This window comes from Taeniopygia guttata, chromosome 1 (assembly GCF_048771995.1).
Source record: "Taeniopygia guttata chromosome 1, bTaeGut7.mat, whole genome shotgun sequence".
NCBI lineage: Eukaryota > Metazoa > Chordata > Aves > Passeriformes > Estrildidae > Taeniopygia > Taeniopygia guttata.
In genome coordinates, this window is record NC_133024.1 from 14,731,686 (window position 1) to 14,754,017 (window position 22,332).

The following is a 22,332-nucleotide window of genomic DNA, read 5'->3' on the forward strand; positions in this document are numbered from 1 at the left end:
AATCATTCCTGACAGCACTGGCAAAGGCAGTCAACAGCAAAGCAATCTGGAGAGGGGTTTCTCAGGGTAGGCATGATTGTGAGGAACCATGCTCTGAAACCACGAGGACACCTTGGAAGTCCCCTCTCCACCCTCACGCTGACATGCATAGGCGGAGTCCTGAAGTGTCGTTCAAAGAGGAAGAAGGAACCATCCAGAGTGGGCATTCTGTAGGAAAGGAAAATTAGAATAGACAGTGATGGTGGGAAGTGTCAGAGAAGGTGAGAACAAGGCAGCTGGTCCTCAGATGAAAAAAGGAGGGGGAAGCAGGAGACCCAGCAAGGCAAGCAACTCATGCCCAAAGGGTAAATCACACTTCAGATGGGAGCGCAGAAAGAAAAGCCACAACCCAGGGCTGAGAGTGTGACAAAGTTATGTGACTCAAATCTTGCTTCCTGATCACCCAGCTCATCTCTTCACGGAGCCATTTCTGTGCCTGCCCATTCTCTTCACCTGCCCTGTTGCCCTGTATGCCCCATGCACAGGGCCTGGCTTATTCACTGGGCCAGCTCAGCTGATCCCTGCCCTCCTTCTCTGCCCCTGAACCCCAGCCTGGAAGCCCTGGACAGGAGCTAGCAGATGCTTTACTGATCACTGTGTGAGGTAGCTCCTCACATGCCTGCTCTTTTCTGCTCACAGCTCCTTTTTGCACCTTCCCAGCTCCACCAGAAGGTCCAGGGGAGCAGCAGCCATGTCATGCTTTGGGAAAACTCCATCACCTGTGTCCCTGATGTTCCTAGGGGGAAAGCAACTCCCCCTCACAAAGGAAGAGCAGTTCTGGTGAGGGGGCTGGAGCAGAGCTGAGAGAAATTTCAGTTTGGGGCAAGCACCGGAGGCCCTCAAGAGCTGATCTGGCACCTCTCTGAAAGGATAAAGGCTGAAGCTGCACCTCTGAGGTGGGGAAAGGCTCCCATGCTTCTGCTGCTCAAGGCAGCCAGGCTGGAAGGATGAGAAAAGGTCCTGTGGTAAACTCCCATCTGCAGGGAGGGAAGAAGCAATTTGCTGGAGAAGAGAGTGAAAAGGTTGGGTTTGGCACTCCTTTTCTGAGCTAAGGCTGGCAGAGGAGACCAGGAGGCCAGTTCATTGGCACAGGGCTTCTTACTGTGCTTTCCTTCAATTAACCCTTATCTTTCTTCCCACAGCATGAGATAGGGTTGCCCAGAAGCAGTATCTCACAAGCTTGATAGCTACTACAAACTGATCTTATCCAAAATCCTGAGGCCAGTTCTCTTACATTAGTAGCTGCAGCACCTGAATACCTGTTGCAGAATAAGGACAAAATCAGTGTCTTTTCCCCATGGCATCACTTTGGCAAACATCTCAAGAAAGGCTTGTACCAGCTATGGTTTTCTACTTGACTTTTTTACTCAGAGTTTTAGTTTAGAAATTAAATTATCTAGCCATGTCCCACACTGCCTGTGGCAGAAGCCTAAGAACCTCCCTCTGGAGAGGCCAATAGAGGCACAAGCAGGTTCTGGCTACTTTACTAGAAAGGCCAAGTTTGGGCAGCAAGTGCTGCTGTTTTCACATGGATTAACACTGGGATAGAAGATTTGTATCTTCCACAGAACCAGCCATTGCCCTCTTGGGTGCCTGCTCAGTCTGCCCATCTCGTGAGTGCTACAGGACCACAGCACAACTACAGACCTGCTGAGCCTCCCTCCCATTCCTTCAGCACTGGCTCTGGAGCACATCACCAAGCAAAACTGATCCCAGCTAATACCCAGGCAGCAGAAACTGCAGCTCTCAAACAGGGGGACAAGGCAGCAGGCAGAGAAGGACAAGACCAGCATCGATCAACTCATCTCATCTCATCCTCCTTAAGAAGAGTAGGAAAAAACGCTTCATCTCATGACTCAGTGGTAGATGCATCTACAAAAGAAGAACCAAGAAAGCTTACAGCAAGAACCATCAGAGCCAAGCACATCCTGTTATGTCGTAGTTCCCAATGTCAGCTCATTTTCCAGAATTGCAACATCCACTACAGCATAAAAGCCTGAGATATGAATGCCCCACGACACACATTCAGAAAAATTAAGTTCTGTTTGGTGCTTGTTTGATAAGTCAGCATTTTTTCTGAATGTGTCATGGAGCATTGATAGTCATCATTGTTTTTGTGATGTTTCACGTTCGTTCCTGATGTGCTGCAGTGGACAATACTTGTACAATGAGACATCATAAAAACAATGGTGACTAAAAAGAAAAGGAGTAAATAAAAAATAATTTTTGCCCTGGTGAGCTTTCCATTGCACAGGTATGCTCTGTGCTAGTAGCATTTTCTTGCCTGCCAAGGACTGTGTTTTGGGGCAAATAAACCAAATAGGGATAAATCTTCTTTCTCAGGCCCCAGTAATCCTCCCTCTCTCCCAGAAAGGACCCCCACACCTGTAACCACAGAGCAGCACCAGTAAACCTCTGGTAGCACAGGACAGGCAGAGCAGCTGTGTTCACCCACACCAGCTTGAACCCACCAGCTCCTGGCACCCCAGCACCTCCCAGGGATGGTGTGACACCTCCTGCATCTCTGTTTCTGTGGCTTAGGGACCAAAATGTTTTTGTTGCCGCCTTTTTATCAAAGTGAGATACTGAAGTACCAGCACAGCTGTGAGCTAAGATCCTCTGCACCCGGTCTTCTCTTTATTTATTCAGTACAGGGGTATAGCATATGGTATTTTACAAAATAAACCATGAAACATTTACCAAATGCAATTTTAAATAGCAAAAGCCCAAAAATCAGCTGCAGAAAGCGAAGGCAAGAGAGCAAGTGGCACTCCCAGGGCTGTTCCCACTGTCAGAGTTCAAGTGAAGCGACAGAACTCTAGAGGAGGCAGAGGCTTCCTTTTCATGACAAGTTGCCTCCTTGCCCTTATACCAGAAAATAAAAATAGTCATATTTCTCAGGAGAAACAAAGCATGGCTGTTTTATATCCCCTGTCACCTGTGGGATATGCCAGTCTGAAGGAGGCATTGGGTGCTCTTCTGCCTGACACATCAGCTAGCTGGCTGGATGTCTCGTGCTCTGTGGCTCCTGTAGCTCTCTCCTCCTTCACCTGCCCCGCCTTTTACCCCAGATGGGTCAGTGTACCCATGCAGACACTGCTCTAAACCAGGCCCGTGCTCTCAGCTCCTCAGCTGTCCTGCAGAAGCACTTATGGACACCCCAAGGCCCAGAAGAGCAAGCAGCGTCCAGCACGTGGAAGGTGGTGCAGGTGCACTTACTGCAGTCCAGCTTCTCCCTTGGGGATGAAGATCTCTCAGCAGCTCTCATCATCCCCTGATTATACCTGAAGTGTTACCAGCAAAATCAAGAGACACGGTCCCTCGCCCTCAGCAGGAGGCCCTGAGATGTGAACCCCTGACAATTCAGACAGTGCCACCAGTAATCCTACTGGCTGGCAGTTTATAATGCTTTGTTCCACATGCCAAAGGAGACTAGATCTCTCCTAAGCAAAAGAAAATTTGTCTGTATAGCCACACAGACTTATGCTGAGAATAAAGGTTTGCTTTATTTGCCTAAAAGTCACAGAAAACTGAGTTTAAATTGTCCCTGAAGAGGCGGTGTAGCATATTCTCCTGGCCCTTGTCAGAACAAAAAGGCTTCACAGAATGTTTTCTCACCCACTCTTTGAAACCCCAATGCTGGAGAACCTCTCCCAGAAATGTCTCTCAGTGTTTCATTAAAAACAAAAATAAAATACTGACTTAACTGCTGCAATTCAAGCCTACAGTTTCTTTTCTAAACACAGTGAAGAAAGGGAAATGTAGAAAAGGAAAAAGTTCTCCCTTTCTCATTTGTGTTTTTTCGACACAGGTCCTTCAAGGTTCTCACACGTCCTTTCAATATTTTTTTTCTCTGCATTATATGGCAAAAATCCTTTCAACTTCTTACAAATATTTAATTACATACAACTGATTTTTGTTCCAGGAGGCCATGTATTTGATGCTGAAGCCAGAGAGCTGTCCTACTGTGTAGCAGGAGATGAAATCGTGTAAAATCCATAGGTCTGTTTTGTCTCAGTAGAGCTTTAGCTTCTTCTTGGTGAAAACCATCCAAAAAGCATGAAGACAACAAGGTGCAGTGAAAACAACTGAACCACAGAAAGACACAGTTTCAGGGCTGAGTGCTCCATATCCTAACATGAAGACACCCATGGAAGAATGGCCACAGCGATGAATGCCCATCACCTCAAGTCTCCTCATCTCCATTTGGTGCTGTCTCTAATTTTCTGCAATGAAAGCCGCCTTTTCATAGCTGAGCATTACACAGGGCTGGGCAGGAGGGGCTCCTGGCTGTCAGGAACTTTCTTTTCCCAGTGAATGGTGGAGCAGAGACCAGCATCCATCCTCCCAGGATGTCTCTCAGGGCCTTTGTCTCGGGAGGTTTGGAGTCCGTGGCTGCGTGCGGGGCCGTGGCTGGGGCCGTGGCTGCTGGGGCTCCTGGGGCTGCGGGGGCAGCGGCCGCTGCTGCACTCGCAGCTGCCTCGGGGTGGGCCTGGATGGAGGCTGAGGCAGCTCCCGCATCCCATTCTCACGCTCCATGGGCAGAGTCTGCATCACTCGCTCCTCCTCTGCAACAGCACAAGGACCCCGCAGTCAGACATGCACCAAGGAGTCAAAAAGACACAGAAGTGTCCTTGGCCCAAGCAAGAAAAAGCCAAATATTGGTTTTTAACCTGCCACTCTCAGGTGTTCCCACTGTCCCAGCAAAAATCACCTCTGCCTGCACCTGCCAGGCCAACATGAAAGCTTTTGGCAGCCTGGCAGAGGTCAAGGTAGCTGGAGCACTTGGGGCAGCCCTGCCCTGTCTGTTGGGAGAACCAGCTTTATCAGGGAGGTCCCAGTAGACATCAATGGACACCCCCAGCCTGAGCTGCTCTGTCCCCTTTTGGAGGCTATTGAAGGGAAAGTAAGATCTAACCCCAGGAAGCAACACCAAAGCACTCTGCCCTGCCTTTGTCTGTGCTGGGATTTCCAGACTCCTGGCAGCCAGAGATCTCTTTTGCCAGCATTATTTTTCACACCCAAAGAAGTAAATTCATACCAACTGACTTCTGATCACTGACTCATCATTTCTGAAATACCACTCAACGTAGGGATTGAGGGATTTACCTCTTGAGACACTGAGTTCACCTTAAACTCAAGCTAACTGTTTCAGAGAGGTTAGTCACCATAAAATAATCACTAAAATATTTGTTCTCATTTTCTCAGACTCATTTTCTTAATTCCTGCTGAATCCAGGCCCAAGAACTGAGGATATGGTATCACTGCACAGCTGATGCAGTGGTCTGTACCACTCAAAGAGAACAGCCATAATGTAAAATAATACTCAGGTGGCTTTCTCAAAGCACATATCAGAAAGTGAGACTGGCAATGCCAGCTGATCTACAAAGATTCACCATATGCTAAAACCAGGTTATTGCTCGTGTCAGGACAGAGAGAATGCTCCTGACCACAGGGCTGCTGTCAGTGGGAAGCTCTAATATTTTAGGTTGCTGGATAGCAAAACAAATCCTCTTAAACACTTACCATAAACTTCATTCCTTTTTGTTTTCTTCCTTCTGATACAATAAATAAGACATATCACAAAGATGACAAAGAAGACTGCACCTCCTGCTATGCCTAAGATGAGATAAAAGTCCATCTTGCCTAGTTAAGGGGATGAAAGAGGATGTTAGATGGAAAGAAATAACTTGCACAACATCTACTTCGCATTGTCTATTTTCTTCCATTGACCGTAAAGGCAGACCAGTAGACACCCCACTCTTTGCCTTTTACTTGAAAATAACAGAAAGTTTCTGTTCCTCATTGTTGAGAATTTTAATTGCTCCCTGATTCAAGTTCTGCAGAAAATTAAAATTCCAAGATTCAAGTTCTGCAGAAAATTGAAACCAGAGCATTCATGTGTGCCAGCTCACTGCATTTAAATTGCCAGCATTACACCAAGGTGTCTTTTGCTTTTTCTATGCCTGTTTTTCAAGATGAGTGCAAGAGAAGCCCAGACAGATTATACACATATAATATTATATAGTATACACATATAATTACACTTCCATGAAAAGTTGGCTGAGCTAAAGCCCTCCTGAAATGTACCTTGCCTGTAAATGTCAAAATTCAAGGTGATTGGCCTCAAATGCAGGACCAAGTGTTCACAGAGGGCAGCAGAATTAGAAGGAGGTTTGACTGCAAGATGAGGGATTTTTAATCTACTATGGAGCTGGCAGAGTCTTGCCACTACACAGAAAATTTGAGAGGTATTTAGTTTGGGTAGGAAGAGTAGTGCTCCATGGTCTTAGGGGGTTTTTGGTGTCTGAGAACTGCTATGTTTGTACCTTAAAGATTATTGGTATTTCTCTGTTAATGATGTCACAAAAAACCCAAACTCTCCAACTGAACTCACCCGATGAAAAAAGAGTGTTTCTTAAGGGTGAGAAAAAGTGAAATCAAAATTGTCTAGACGATGGCTGATGTCTGCCCATAGCAGCAGTGCAGGCAGAGCTGTGCTTGCCTGGCTTGTGCCCTGGCATGGGCAGCTTCAGCTAGCATTTCCTCATCCAGACAAGGTGTTTATGATAGTCTGCTCTGTCTTAAACACACCTAATCCAGCAGCACACTTTAATACCTGGTTCCAAAGTCCATGCCACATCCTGCTCACCCCTTCCCAATACTACCATCAACGGGACTGTGCAGTCCATCAAGTCAGGCAGCAGCAAAAAAATACATTGCTTGGCTATTTTTGAAATCAGAAGGATTATTCAGGAGGCAACAGCTGCACAGGAGAGCAGTGGCCATCCCGTCCCTCAGCTCTTTGCCCTTCAGTCAGAATCAACAGACCTGGGATCACTTCAGTAAAGCCTTTATGCCTTAAGGCTTGCTCCCTCCCTTCTCACACCATAGGCTGCCCTTCAGACTTGGACTTTCCCTAAATTCACTGTGGCAGAAATAGGTAAAAATTGGAAATACCGAGCCAGCTCTTGTAAGCCCCGCCCCGCAACTCTCCACCAGCTCCAGCAGGAATGTAGAGTATGAGAATGCTTCAAGCAGAGCACACGTGGATATGTGGGATGAACCCAAGTCTGGCAAATTCAAGGACTTTTTGCCAGCACTGCATTGGAATTCTGATCTTTGAACTGAACACCACACCCAGTGTCAAACCAGTGTGATCTGTCCTTTGTTTGTGCCCTAACTTCCAAAACCTTTACGTGGGAGGAAGACAACTGTGATGACTTTTGGTTCTTTTGCCTGCTGAACCACTTTCATCATGACTCTCCCCATTTAAAATGCAATCTTTTCAGTCCTTTTGCTGCATCTGTGGTTAACTGAATAGGAGCACCATGATACATTTGAGCCATGCTTATCTGACCCGTGTAACCCCGAAGAAAAATCCTCCATAACTTCCCTCCTGATTTCTAGGCCAAGCTGAAGAGTCCAAGCAGCTTATTTTTCCCCTTGTGAGAGAACTCATCCACACCCATGGGTAGCAGGCAGCCACCACATCGATAGATGTGATTACGGAGAGGAGAAAAACACAACGGATTTCCCCACAGGAGAAGGGGAGGAGCAAAACCCCCCTCACATCCCACCGCCCTCAGCAGTGGTCCACCCTAGCACATTCTGACAAAAGAGATTTCTTACCTGAGCATTTAATTGCTTTTTCAGCCATTTTTTCACTGACTTGGTTCTTAGCAACGCATCGGAACGTCCCTGAATTCCACCCATGCCATTCCAGCAGTGTTGCGTTCTTTCGGATTTTTTTGCCATTGGGTTGAGTCAGTTCTATTATAAATGCTTCATCCTCGCCCTTCTCTTTTGCTTCACTCTTGGCCTTCTGTTTTGCTTCACACTTGACAGATACACTTTTATTCCTGCATTCAGCAGTGAGGATTGGCTGAGGGACAGGTTCTGAAAAAGAAGGGAAGGGACAGGCACATCTGAGAGAGTTTCTCCTCTTGAAAGGCTCTGCTATTAAGCAGAACAGAGAATTAACCCCAAATCACCAGCTAATGAGATGATAGAAGAATGAAGAGCAAATCAGACCTCTACTAAAGAACTAACAAGGGAATAATAAAGAAAATGAAGAGCAGTAGCCTACATAGTTGTCCCAGTAAAGCAGAGCTGGGCACCAGGCAGGTGAGAGGAGGAACCTGAGTCTTCAGGTGGGTGGAAGGGACTCGGAGCCACAGCCCACTCCACCTCTGGACCCTGTGTTTTGGTGCAAGTGAAGTTGATCCTGCTCCACCTGTGCCCATCAGGGAGAGATTTTTCTCTAAAGCAGGAAAAACTATTAAAAGCTCCTTATGATGCACTGTGTGCTACCAACAGCACTCAGCAGGCATGACAGCACAGCATGGAAGGCCATCAACCCAGAATGGAGAGCACAAAACAGACACTTCAGTTCTCAATGAGGTTATGACAGAAAAAACTGATTTCTGTCTCTTCTTATGCCCTGCAAACAACTTGCTCCCTTTTGGTTCCAGTTTCTCTATCACTGGTGGCACTGAGAGAGGCAGAAAAGCCTGCACAGTTTTCCTCAAGTAAGGGCAATTGGTAGGGACAGCAAATTAATTATTTCTACCTCTAAGACCAGATAAACAAAAACATGCCAGTGCCACTCTAGGTACAGGCTGAGTAAATTATGGAGCTCATAAATTCTAAAGCAAATGAGGACTGCTCATAGCACACATAGTCAAGGCTCACACCACCACTACCTCTACCACAGCCACCCTTTCCTTGGTAAGCCCACTCCTCCTCTGTGGGTCTCAGATTCAGTCAAAGAGAGAAACGGGAGTTTCTTCAGCCAGGCAGAAGCCTGGGAAAGAGCTGGAGAAGGATGTAAATAATTCTTTATGTCTCTTGTTTTTCACATTGTTTATAGTTAAGTTCTATCACTGTGCATCAAGCACTTTGCACCAATGGTGCGGCTTGTTTTCACTTCAGGATCAATGGAGTTGGTCCTCACAAAGCTCTGTATAAAAGAGCAATGTGTTTTAAATAAACCTGAGTTTTTACTCTCACAACCTTCTGAGTCAGAGTCTCTTCATTCCCATCCTACCTCGACAGCGACACTCCTCTGCAAACTGGAACCTTTTATTCGGGGAAACATTCCATGGGAAATATTGGAATCCAGGTGCTGGAGTTGTGTGAGGATATCATTGGGACAATTTTATTTTTTTAAAACAACTGTTTGTCCAGCCCTAGTAACAAAGGGCCAGTCTGGCTGACAAATTACTCTAGGATCCAAGAATTACTACAGGACTTCCAAAACCATGTGTCAGAGGTAATGCACTCTGCTGCACAGGAGAGGAAATGATGCAGCACACAGCTGGGCTGGAACATTAACCTTGACCTGAAATGAGGACACCCCAATGACAATAGAGTGGCTTCAGGCATGAGCAAGAAGCATCAGGCCCTGATGACTTCCTGAATCTGTTTACAGGAATAGGTCCCAAAGCAGTGAGACACCCTCACTGCTCAGCAGCTGTTAGACATGGGGCCTCCCATTGCACAGAAACCCTGCTGAAACCATTCCAGCTGTCAGTGCTGCCTCAATAAGGCATCATTTCTGTAATCCCAGCTGGTGCCACAAACGCAAGATGTTGGCAAAGGTGAGCATGATGACTGAAGAAGGACAGAACAAAGCTATCTATCCCGTTATTGTGGGGAAAAAACCAAGCTGCCCTACAGGTTAGAGGCCTGGCGATGCCATAGCAGTTATTAAGGAGCAGAATAGTCATCTCCATCATCCCTACTCACCCCAAAACCTTTGGGCTGCTACTGCTCTGATCTTTTAGGACAAGATACAGCACAATAATGGAGACTGCCCTCATACTTTGAGCCCAAGCAGCTGAAATCCCCAGATGTGTGCTTAACTGTGCTTCAAAGAGCACAGCCTTCATATTTGTTGTGTTGTGCTATGCAAGGATAGGGTGCAGGAGTCTTCTTCCACTGCAAATTCAGCTCCTATTGTGGTTTATCTCAGGGGAGGTGACTGCTGGATATTTTGTATGTTAGAGCAAAAATGGAGTGGGATTCCGTTGCCTGAATGAAGGCATTTAGTGCCATCTGGACTCCTGAGCTCTCCTCAAGGGGCTGGCAACACAAGTTGCTCAGCTTGCTGGACCAGCAGCCAGAGAACAAAAGTCATAACTCAGTACCCATAAAATGACACCAGAAATACCTGAAACCCACAGTGCATCAGCCACAGCTGTACCCCATAAGCTGCTGTGGTCCTAACAGAGGTTTCTGGAAGCAGGATGCTGCTGGGGGCCCAGTCCCCTCTCAGGGTCCCACCCCAGCTTAGGGGTCTTAGCACCGTTTGTGGTGCTGCAGTAGGACTGACCACCCTCACCCTGCTGTCAGTATGAACCTGCTCCCAGCTGCTTTCTCGAGCACAGCTAGAAACCTGCTGGCTGACAAACAGGGGAGCCATAAAGAAGCCAGGGATTTGAGGCCATCAATCAGAGCAAGAGAAGGGAGAAGAGAGGCAGGCTGCTGTCAGAGGCAGGAAGAAAAAGGTATGTCCTACAGAAGTCACCCCACTCCTCATCAGAAAGGAGGGCACTGAGTAGGAAAGGCTGTGGGAGAGAGCAGACAATACCAAGTCCTGTACAGCAGTCATGGGCATGGTATTGGAAAAGCAAAAACTCACCCTGAACAAAGAATATTACATTTTCTTCTGCCTTCAGTTTTCCATCCTTCTGATAAACCATCACCGTGTAGTTTCCACTGTCTGCTTTCTCCACGCGCTGGATTTGCAGAGTCCCGTTCCGGAGTATGGCACACCTGCACTGCTCCTTGTTCACAAAGTGCCTAGCTTTGTTATCTTTGATCTGAACCAGCCTTTGTCCCCCTCTCCTCCATGTTGCCTCGTAGATGTTCCCAGGAGCAGTGATGCTGAGAAGAGCTGTCTCGTTCACCGCCTTGTAAATCCAGCTGGTGCTGGAGCCTGTCGAGGGAAGCACAGCCCCTCAGTTGTCTCCAGCAGCCACCCAAAAGGCTGTCATTTGCTATGCCACCCCTTCCTGACCTGCCTAAGCCCCTCTGCTTCACTGATGCCATCTTCTTCCCCTGCTCCAAAATATTTCTTGATTGTTCTTTAGATAAATGCCAGCATCCAATTTAAATCTGAGAGGCAGGAAAGCTAAGAGCCCAGCTTTCAAAAGCTGAATTTATATCTTGGCTGACTTACTTGGAGTGACTCTGGATGCCAAGATTCATGGCTTCCCATTCAGTTTAACATGAACTTAGCCCTTCCTGAAAAGAAGGTCCCTTCTGTGTTTTGCACATGGCACAGGCTGGCACACAGAGAGCCCATCACTGCAAACATTACTGCAGACAGCAAAAACAGTCACAGCCCTGAACAGCAGAAGCATTTCAGCCACCCCAGTGACAGCAGTGATGCTAACAATGGTAGCCCATTTCAAGCTGTGAGTGAGTGTAAGGTATTGAACTGGAGGCACACCCACAGCAGTGCCCCCCCCACCTCCTATCCCAGTTACTCTGCCCCACTGGAATGTATCCACTTGATTTTTCTAGCATAGGATCCTGATGGGGCAGGTAAGGCAGGAAGACACAGCCACCAGCATCCTGTCAACTGAGGGGCTGCAGGAGTCATTACAAGAAAAGCTATTGCCAAAACAAACCTCAAAAATCTTCTCTTCCTTTGATTCCAGATCCCTTCTCCAGAACAGAGAACAGGAGCTTCCCAAAGGGAGTGTCAGGACTGAGAAGCACCTGAGCATGGGGCTGCCAAAGGGGATATTCATTAAACATCCTCCATGTTTCCAGCAGTGGGGAGGATGAACTCCTGGAGCAGTGCCCGGGTGCTCTGCCCGCTCTGCTCCAGGCCCCATTTCTGGTGAGCCAGGACTTGGGAAACTTTGCTGGGAGGTCATTTCAAGTGAGGAACTGTCCCCAGCCACGTGGCAGGTGGACAAACCTGCAGGAGGGTAAAATCTGTGTGCAATTGTCAAGTGGGATAAGCTCACCCAGACCTGAAGGCACATGCCCAGAGCCACAGCTTATTTAGTTTGTCATTTTCTTGTGTTCATGCCTCCTCAATTTACAGGGTGAAGCCAATCAGCAGGAGGAGATTTCCCTTCCCATCAATAGAGCTGATTCTGCCCTAATTTTATGTATTTTAAGTACTTTTTTCCCCACAGAGAGAATAAACCTGTGTTTATGCATATTTTTATTACAGTCCTTCACTCCTTGTATCTAGGATAATGATAAATGGCACCACAGAGGGGAAACTGAAACCCAGTGGCTATTTCATTAAACTAACAATATTAGAGATAATCAGAGGACTAAAATAGCATGCCTCTGCAACAAGAACATTAATGCTGTAGTGCTTCTGGCAATTCACCACCTCTAAAGAGAGGTTGTTCTTTCAGCATTGCCTTTCTTGCAAGGTATTTGAGATATCTAATGAATTGTTCTGAAATAAAGTTATCAACTAAACAGCCTTAGAAGCAGCTATGCCCCACACAGATGACACTACATGTTATATCCAGATATTTGAATTCTGATACTTGCTTCTGCTCAGTCATGAACAAGTATTTAGAGATAGTAATAGGATTGCTTTGTATAACAGACACTACTTAGATTTTCTCTCTGGAAGTAAAGAAAGAAAGTAATCTGAGTTTTCAAGGATAATTCAATGGCATCTTTGTGGACCAGAGGCATCTCTAGATATTGATCTGATCTCCACAGTGTTTCTAGTGGAAAGCTGAGTATCCCACATGTATGATACTAAAAATCTGTTTAGCTAATGAAACAACACATCTGATAAAAATGCCAACTAAAATGTGCTCCAAGGGGCAGAAAGGCTTTAACTGAAAGACTACAGCTCACTCACAGTCACAAGAAAGAGTTAAAAGAAAAAACTCAAATAGTAATTTTAGAGAAGTAAGGAAGTCTCTGAAACAATTTTCCATTCAAGGGAATAATCCTTATTTCTGCTAGAGAAGATGTTTTATAGATTGTGTACATAAAAAGAAGAAATCCTTATTTATCTACTAATTTTGTTCTGAAGGAAAAGCAAAGCATTAAACAGCCATACATGCAAACTTAGTGGAATGAAACCGAGGGGGAAAAAATTTATGCAGGCTTGTATTGTCTCCATCTCTTAAAACCTTCTCTAATCTATGAGTTAACACCTTAATTAAGTTTTTAGATTAATATTTTAAAAAATAATGAGAACAATAATATGCAAAGTATAAAAAATATATGTAGTGGCTTGCTGTTTTCACATCTTAAACTCCAGCTCCACTGAAGACACTGAAATATATCACTCTTTTAATATTTATGGAAGAATATAAATTGTACTTTCAAAAGATTTGCACATCTTTGATAAGAAAAGGAAATTATATGCGATAATGCACAGTGAACTGGATCTCTAATGTAATACAAGCTGCCTCGAGGGCAGAAAGCAAACTGTATGCTGACATTTCTCATTACACATGTGTCAAATTAAGGCTCATTAACTTAAAACCAAAACTCTTTACAGCTTATTATTATAACTGGAATAGGAAACTCAGGTCCTGCCCTCCCCCTGGCTGAAAATTAAATCAAATAATAATAGCAATAACCCAGATGTCTTCACTCATTGGAAAAGTGGAACAAGTTTCTTATCAGTAGCAGCCCACCAAGTTGTAAATGCTTTAAAATACAATTTTAACATCAGCCCAAAAGAGCAAAAAAAAAAAAAAAAACTGTAAGAAAAACTCACATTTTACAGTGGGAAATAAAAGCAGCAAGCACTTGACTAGGAAAATCCTCCTAAAGCTCATTTTCAGGGTCAAAAACCATCCAGTGTTGCCTTGTCTAGTGATAGCTCCTGGCAGGTGAAAAGGTTTTCTGCTGTAAGCGAGCAGTGATGGGACATGTCGGCACAGCCTTTGTGCCCTCCTCCTCTCCTCCAGCACTTCTCATTTCTAGCAGAGGCGGAAATAAGCCCCAACAGAGTGTTTTGTCTGCATGGAGGCAACATGGAGACACAAAGAAAATGGGCACTAAAATGCAGGAATGCCCTGGAGGTTTGTCCACCCAGCTGGAGGGACAGATAGGGCCCTTGTCCTCCTCAATGCTCACCTGAAGAGCTCAGTTCCAGCACCCACATACCACCATCCTGGTGGGAGGGATGCAGGTTTTGGGTGGGGGAGTGATAGGAATCCTAATTCTCCCCCACAGCCTCAGAAGCAGCAGAAAGAAAGCCCAGGAGCCCCAGTGAGGAGCAGGTGGCTGTTGGACAACACTTGAAAAGGAGACACACTTCCCTTGGAAGCCATCAGGATCAGCTTGGCATCAGCATCTGGTGTATGAGGGGCTGGCCAGAGGCACAAACTGCCTGCAGGCAGGGCCAGCCACCCCAGCAAGCTGTGAGAGAGATGAGCATGGAAGGGGGTGAGAACACTGCCTTGATCCAGCCACAAACCAGCCCTGAAGCTGGCTGATGTGGGAAAGACAGCGAGGAAAGGAGCTGTGAGGAGCTAGGTCCAAAATCATGTGAGAAGATAATAAAGTCCTTATTCCTGATTCCAATACAAAACAGATGGATTGGTGAGGATTTTGACTCTTATCCTCACCAGCATAATTCCTCTGCTTCAGCAGCCACTGAAATCTTCCAGCTTTTTGTCACTGATGTAGGCCAAGAAAGAAGACAAAAGAAAATCTGTGGCACTAGAAATGTACAATAGCAGATAAATCTTGTTCGTTCATGTCATTCCTTTTCCTTGAGGTTAAAGGATGATCTTGTAAGACATCTCCCCTTCTCCTGCTTAATAATTTTTTACTGGTATTAATGAGGTTAAAACAAACACTCCTTGCAGGAAAACCTAGTTTTTCTTCCTTCTTTCTGCTACTGTTTCCTTCCAAAGAACACACAAAGGAGGCATACACAAAAGGAGAGAGGAAGCAACAACAGCAAGATCACATTTCTGTGCCTGACCTCCACCCTCTGTGGCAAGAAACAAGCTGAGACAGGGACTGCCACATTTGGGTATCTCCTCAGCCAAGCAAGCTGTGTTAAACTCTTGAACACATCTGCTTCCAGCCCCAGCACCTAAAAAATTTGGGCAAAGGCAGCAACCCTGATTTCTCCTCAGTTTTTTTGAGGCTTTTGTGCTGGATCCATCAAGCAGAGGAGAGGGAGGCCCAGCATGGTGAAACCACTGTCTCTGCTCAACTTTGTCTCCATTCTTTTTCAGGGAAACATCCCTCAAAGCCACCTCCTGCTTCCAGGGTACCCCTGCACATTGTCTGTTTGTTGGTGTGTTCACACTGCCAGCACACTGGGGTGGGAATTGTCATGGTAAAAATGAAATGCAAATGGAAAGATGTGTGCCTGTGTGAATGTGAGAGAGAGAAGACAGGTAAAGCTCCTTAGTGGTAGAACCAGGTGTAAAAGTATTCTCTGTATTCATCATGAAGGCCACTGCTTCCAGTTAATCAGTTTGGCATGCCATGTGCCACACACAATCTCCTAAACTCGCAGCTGAAATGGGTCACACCAAAAGCCCCTACGGTCCAGCAAACCAGCTCACCAAACATCCTGGTTGCTGTTGGAGCAACAGGTAGGCAGGAGCAAGAACCCATTCATAAAGGATATAAAATGTCTGTTCAAAAATGACCTCCCTGTGAGCAGTGAAGAAGCACTTGAGAGGAAAGCTGAGGGCTCAATGGCTGATGTCCCATGGTCACTGGACACCACAGAAGTGACACCAGGCCTTGGTATTCCTGAGTATTTGGTGCACATGCACAAAATCCACTTGCAAGACTTTGAGTAACAAAAGTCACAAGCACAGCCAAACCTGCATCACTTACCTGCAGCAAGAATACCCCATGAGATCCTGGCATGGTTTGTCCCAAAAGCAGCCCCCTTTTTAAGCAGCCTCTGAAACCTCCTGCACCATCAGACCCAGCTGGAGAAAGACAAAGCAGCCCATGTCTCTAAGCTCAGTCTTCCTGCCCGATGACAAGTGAGGAAATGTCAATATTCTGCCAGCTTTAGCCTTCCCTCTTGGAAAGCAAAGTAACATCTTGCTGCAGTCCTGACTGGGCTTTGATCTCCATTTTAGAAGAAGGATTTTTTTGGATGTTACTTGGAAGAAAGCACTCTAAGTTGTTGCACTGACATCTCCGTTTTCCCTTCAAGGAGAGCCCCAGAGAAGGCATTGAGGAGAAGGTGCCTGAAGGTGTCTCTGGAAAGAACAGCAGCTCTGGGCTGCCGGCACAGAGGAGCTCTAGAAGCCAGCATGTACCTTCAGAGATGTGGCATGGCATAAACATCCTGAGAACAGCTACAGCAGAGAGCACTGCCAGAGCAGCCCCTGCATCAGCCAGAAATGCCCTCCCAGGTGGAGGGAGAGGCACAGAGAGAGCTGTGGCTGGAGCTCTGTGTGGCCACAGCCCAGACACTGGCCCAAGCTGTGCTGGGCAGGACAAGGTGAGCTGTAGATAGCAGTGCTCTCACACGCTTCTCCTCACTGCAGACACCCTCTCTATTCACACAGGAAGTAACACCACTGGATTAAACAAAGTCAGCTAGAAAACCCGGGCAGTGATAGAAAAGTAGATGTGTCCCAGCACAGTGCTGCTAGGCCTGGTTCAGTTAGGCCTGTCCTTAGCATCAAGCTAAGGATGCTGGAGCCCTGTTTAGCCCATTGCATTGCTACACATCCCCATCTTCTGACACACAGGAGAGCAGAGGTCTGAGCACAGCCACAACAATGGGCTGTGTCTTTGCACATCCTTGCTCTCTCTCTCTCTGCAGCATTGTTTCCACTGCAGAAGCCACAGCGCGCTGCACTCATACATTTGCTTTTGTGGCTTGCTCTTTCCTTTACACTTCTGCTCTTTGTAAGACAGCACACAGTTTCCTCACGGGGAATGTAAGTATCATACTCACATTTCCTTGTGGAGGTGACAGAGTCCCCCCACATCTGAAGGAAACACCTCAAGAGATAATATGCAGCTGTTCCCAGCTCTAAGTTCTCAGCTTAGTGATGAGCCAATAAACATGCATGCCTGAGGCTTATAAAAAAAAAAAAAAAAAAAAGAAGAAAATATAATTATAAAAAATATTATTATTTGATCTGCTAGAAAAGGAAGACTACAAAAAGTAGATTTGTAGCCCATCTGATAGTTTGTACCATCTTCTCTCATATGAAACTTTGGTTATAGTAAGTGGTACTTGCATGTGAGTCAGACACCCTGCACTGAGCCTCACCCAAGACTTTCACACCTCTAAATCTCTCACCAGGCCTTTGATGAGGCACGATGTGTGAGGAGAAGAGCAAATGTGATTTTAATAGGAGTGTCAGATAGGTAATATGTGGAGGGGAAGCTTTGGGGAAGGGTAACTTTATTCTTGGGAGCTCTCCTGATCTTGCACTCTGGCCTGCAAGACTGGGCTCCATCTGGGTTGCCCTGGATGGCAGCTAAGGGCTTCCTGATGGCACATTCCCCTTTACTGTAGCTTTTTATAATGCAGAAGGAATTTTGGGCAGTGTCTGGAGCACAGAAGAAGCAAAGTGAGCCCTAGCAAGAGGCATTGCCCTGCACTCTGAAATGCCAAGGAACTGCTGGCTCCCACGCAGGGTTTCAGCTACTTGGTTGATAAAGGACACATCCTGCCTCCTCTTCCCTTCTGCCTTACACAGGGCCAAGAAAGAAAAAACTCCAGCTTGAATCAAGTGATGGAAATATGAAGATCAATAACTCAAAATAGAGCTTTAGCCAAGGATTTGGTAGGGATGCTGACTCAGTGTCTCAGAGCTGAGAGCTCTGAGTTGCCTGACATGATGAAAATCTTCCAGAAATAGTGACACACACACACACAGAGAAAATACTGATACTGAAAAAGTTGTCTGCACAAACTTTTTCATCCTTCTCTCAAGAAAACTAAATTAACATTTTCAAACCATGAATCGTGCAGAATTGTCCTCACCTGATTATTTGAAGAGACATGATTCCCCTGCAATGTCCATAATGCCACATAGAATATTCTAAGGTGGAAGGGATCCACAAAGACTACCAAGTTCCTGTCCCTGAATAAGACAGCCCCAAGAATCACTCACACCCTGAGCCTAAAAGCATTGTCCAAACAATTCTTCAGCTCAGACAGACTTGGAGTTGTGACTACTTCCCTGCTGAGCCCATCCCAGGGCCCCAAAAGCCCCTGGGAGAAGAGCCTTTTCCTGATATCTAACCTAAACCCCCCACCCCAACACAGCTTCATGCTGTTAAACCTTTAGCCCCAGGTGTTCTCTCTCAGTCACATTTTTTTTATTTTTCAGCTGTAAGCATGTGTCAACAGCCAAACCTCCCAAAAAATACCCTTTATTTCTGGTCTGAAGGAACATAACCCCCTTAGACCAAGCAGTCTGTGGATCACAGCAATGACTGAGGCTAGAGCAGATGGCAGCATCCCATCAGTTATTCTTGCAGATGGTGCATTTCAGTCTTGCTGATGATTTCCATCATCTATAATGGCCCTAGATTTAGGACCTAACTTTCAGCATCTTGTTCTAGTAAATTCAGTGACATTACTAAAGCTGCAAAAGGTGTTGGCTTGCTGGCATGCTGCAATCAATCTGTCTTATACCAAAGCAGGATAAATGGCCATAAAAGCCTCTTCTAGTCTTGGCAGTGGTAAATACACAAAGACCTGTATTAACTACAATGTGCCCCTTCATCACGAGAGAGTGGATGGACTAGCTACCCAAGAAGGATAATAGAAGAACAGCTGCTCCTAAAAATATATCCAGGAAAGATAAGTTGTTGCTACCATCTAAGTAATCTTTTGGACAAGATCTGACACTCCCCAGAAACCATCAGCTTAATAAATGCTTGTATACCTGATGTTTTGCACAGTATTTTGTTCTGCTACGGTACTATAAATTCAGAGAGGAGTGAGGGACAGTCGGAAATGGGCAGGTGGGAGGTTGAGAAGTGATGCAGGAGACAAGCACAAACAACTGGATTATACATTTCAGTACTAAGTGCATTTATTTCTAGGAGTTGCCTTTATATAGTTCCCACAGACAAAGGAAAGTCTTCCCTTCAAATGCAAGACATTGTTGGCATTTCTCCTACTGGTGCAGCCCCTGAGGGGCATGTATGTGGGCATAAAATGTCCCTCCTCCTAGAAGACCTTGCATAAGCCTCTCGGAACATCACTCTGGATTCTAAAAGTGTCTGTAATTTATTTATTAGACAGTGGACCTGTGATAGCAAAACAAAAGGCCCACTATGTGGCCTTATGCATACATATAAGGTTTGGCTCTTATTGTTGTGAAATTAAGATGCAAATGTCTCAGAAACATCTGAATGACCTGTTAGTACAGTCTTGCTGCTGCTCCCTGAAGCAAGAAAAGTGTCCTGGTGTCTTATACACCACTTACACATATGCCCTTTGCACCATCTATACCTGGAGCCACGAGATGCAATGAAAATTCGAGTCCTTTCCTGCTCAGAGCCGATCCTGACATCAGTTCAGTTTCCCCTGCTTCTTCTCTCATCCTGCAAGTTTCCTGCGCCCTGTGAACCTGGTTTTGGCCTCTCTGTGGCTTGTTTCTACATTTAAATGCATCACCTCACCTAGTCCTGCCAGGTAGTAACATCAGTGGCCAGGGAAAACAGAGTGGCAGGATGGGCTCAGCTCTGGGGCCAACACCCCACATCTGCAGCAGGAGCCACACCAGTGTTGGCAAAGAGCTTTTTCCACAGCAAAGGAAAGCACAGACACAAAGCTGCCCATCCTTCTAAACATTTACGTCCCAGAGTTGCTGTTGTCTGCCAGGAAGAGTAACGGCTAAGTGCTAAGTCATTGCATTTCTGAGAATTTCTGCTTTTTAAGATCTCAGTGAGGCACATGCAGGATGTTCTGTGAGATGTAGATGAGCACCTGTTCTGTGTGCTGCACTGGTGGCAACTTGTGGCTTTTCACAGTATTTCTGCCAGGGCAGTACTTGCAGCCCTTCTGTTGCACTCCTGACAATCAGATGGTGTCACCATTCTTTTCAGCCATCCCTTTACATTTCCATCATGGGAGAGCAGCCTTTTTCTTAATTAATGTGTCTCATGTTCTCTACATACACGGCTTTCAGCAGCTCAGTAAAAGTTTGCTGAACTTCAGCAGGCACTTTGCAGAGCAGGAAGTTTACTGTGCAGCCTCAATGGAAAGCTACTGTGCATGCCTTGTGCCCTCACAGATAGGATGCACTGGGTTAGAACCACAGCTGCCATGGTTATTTGTGTTATATTGATATTCCTTTAAGCTCTTCAGCATCAGTAATTCAGTATAAAAACAGGCATCTACTTTCCTTTTATGCTGAGGCTGTTTAACCATTGGGGCTTTTTAAGATAGATTAGATAAAATTCATGGCAGTGTTGACTCCTGATTTTCTCTCCAGCAAAGAAAGGACTTTTCATCTGCAGCTGGTTCTCCAGAGAAAGCTATAAACAGATTTTTGTATTGGCCAAATAACAAAGCTTTAAACACTCAACAAAGGCAGGGAAACAAAACTCCTTATCAGACACCAAATCATCTGAAGGAAAAAAGTCCCAAACTCTCAATAGCTGGGCAGAAATGTGTTCAAAGAGAAGCTGAAGTTGCACAGCTTTCCCCATGACCTCCTATGGCAGCAAGAAGAATCCTGGCACAGGAAGGAAAGAGAGCTGGCACATTCTCACCTGTATTCAGGATACCCAAAAGGCTGGCTGGAGTCCTGCCTTTCCATCACCCTTCTCCCACCTCATCTAGCAAAACCCATTCCAGAAATCGTCATCAAGATAAAAATGCTGGAAAGGGTTTGCTAGAATGAGGAGGCAGCGGAAGAAGAAAGGTTATTTCCTGTTTGCTGCTATCAGATTTGGGTTTACTCCCCTTCTTGGTTTTATCAAAATTAGCAGAGCACATTCCTTGTAAATGGCTCAGGAGAAAGACAGAGAGGAGTCCCTGCAGGCCCAGGCAAAGCATCACCCGAGGGGCTCAGTGGGCTGTGATCTACCACCAGCAGAGGAGTGCATCTGTCTGGGGAACACCATCCATGATAAAAGCCAGGCAGAGCAGGTGTGAGGAGAAAGCAACAGCAGCTGCAGCTTTCTGGAGAAAATCATTTTATACTGCCTGAAGAGTTTGCAGGATGATAGAGGACAGACCTTGCCTGAGACCCCTGCAGCCTCCCCACCTATTTAAGGGAAGAAAAAGCATCTCTGTCTAGCATTACTCACCAGCACTTCTGTACCCTCAGTGATTAAGCCTGTGCCCTTTCTTCCCTCTGGATCCTGCAGAGCAGTCACTAAATCTGTGTCATCACCCCATTCCTCTCTCTGTCCTGTCATGGTTCATCCTAACACAGCAGAGACAGCAGCACCAGAGGCTGTCCCACCCAGCAGTGCTGCTTCTCCTGGCTCAGACTGTCCCACCCAGCAGTGCTGCTTCTCCTGGCTCAGACTGTCCCACCCAGCAGTGCTGCTTCTCCTGGCTCAGACTGTCCCACCAGCAATGCTGCTTCTCCTGGCTCAGACTGTCCCACCCAGCAGTGTTCCTGCTCCTGGCTCCGTGTGCCCCCTCGGGAAAGCTTCCACCAACTTCTCCAGTTGGCTCCAGGTGAATTGAGCTAATATTCACACAGTTTCTTGAACGAGGCACCTGACACATCCCTGAATCCCACCCCTGCTGTCCCAAATGCCCTTGCCTTTGGTTTGCTGGTTGGTTCAGAGGAGAAATCTGATGCCTATTGCTCTGCTCTTAGTGCTCTTTGCTTCAAGTCATGCTGTCAATGGCACTACTGCAATTCTCTTCACACAGACAAAAACACCATCACAAGTTCTTTTTCTTTTTTTTGTTTGTTTGTTTGAAGATACCTTGTTGCATGATTTTTCAGTATCAAAAAAAAAAAAAAAAAGCTTTTAAAACTGCTTCACTCCTTAGTTTAGGGAAAATATGTTTTACCCGCAAAGAGGAAGCTGTATAAACCAAAGATGAGACAGCAGTGCTGGCTGGAGGATAGGCACCCAGCTGTATTTCTTTATTCCATTTGCATATGATATGGGAGTAGACAATCATTCTCTCCAACACACTGCATTTGCAATTCCAAAAGATTTGCTGAAAACTACCTCCAAGTAATTCTTGGCCTGTAATGCATCTAGCTTCTGTAGTGTTGGATAATACTAAAACTATCAGTAGCCATCATCAGTTTTAAAAACTCTGCATAGAATTTCCAATAGTAGCTATATTTATATTAGCTATAAAGCACGCACTTTAGACTAAAGACCCATCCAGTATTTTAT

General features: G+C 45.8%; 1 protein-coding gene across 1 annotated transcript; it reads right to left on the reverse strand.

The window, feature by feature from the left end:
• Positions 1 to 2,649: 2,649 nt before the first annotated feature.
• CD2 (CD2 molecule) lies at positions 2,650 to 13,972 on the reverse strand. Its single transcript, XM_030263466.4, has 5 exons — positions 13,766 to 13,972; positions 10,685 to 10,981; positions 7,672 to 7,938; positions 5,566 to 5,685; positions 2,650 to 4,607 (listed from the first exon to the last, which is right to left on the reverse strand). Exons 1-5 carry the CDS (start codon positions 13,824 to 13,826, stop codon positions 4,399 to 4,401), a joined length of 954 nt encoding a protein of 317 aa, XP_030119326.4. The 5' UTR covers positions 13,827 to 13,972; the 3' UTR covers positions 2,650 to 4,398.
• Between the last annotated feature and the right edge of the window lie 8,360 nt (positions 13,973 to 22,332).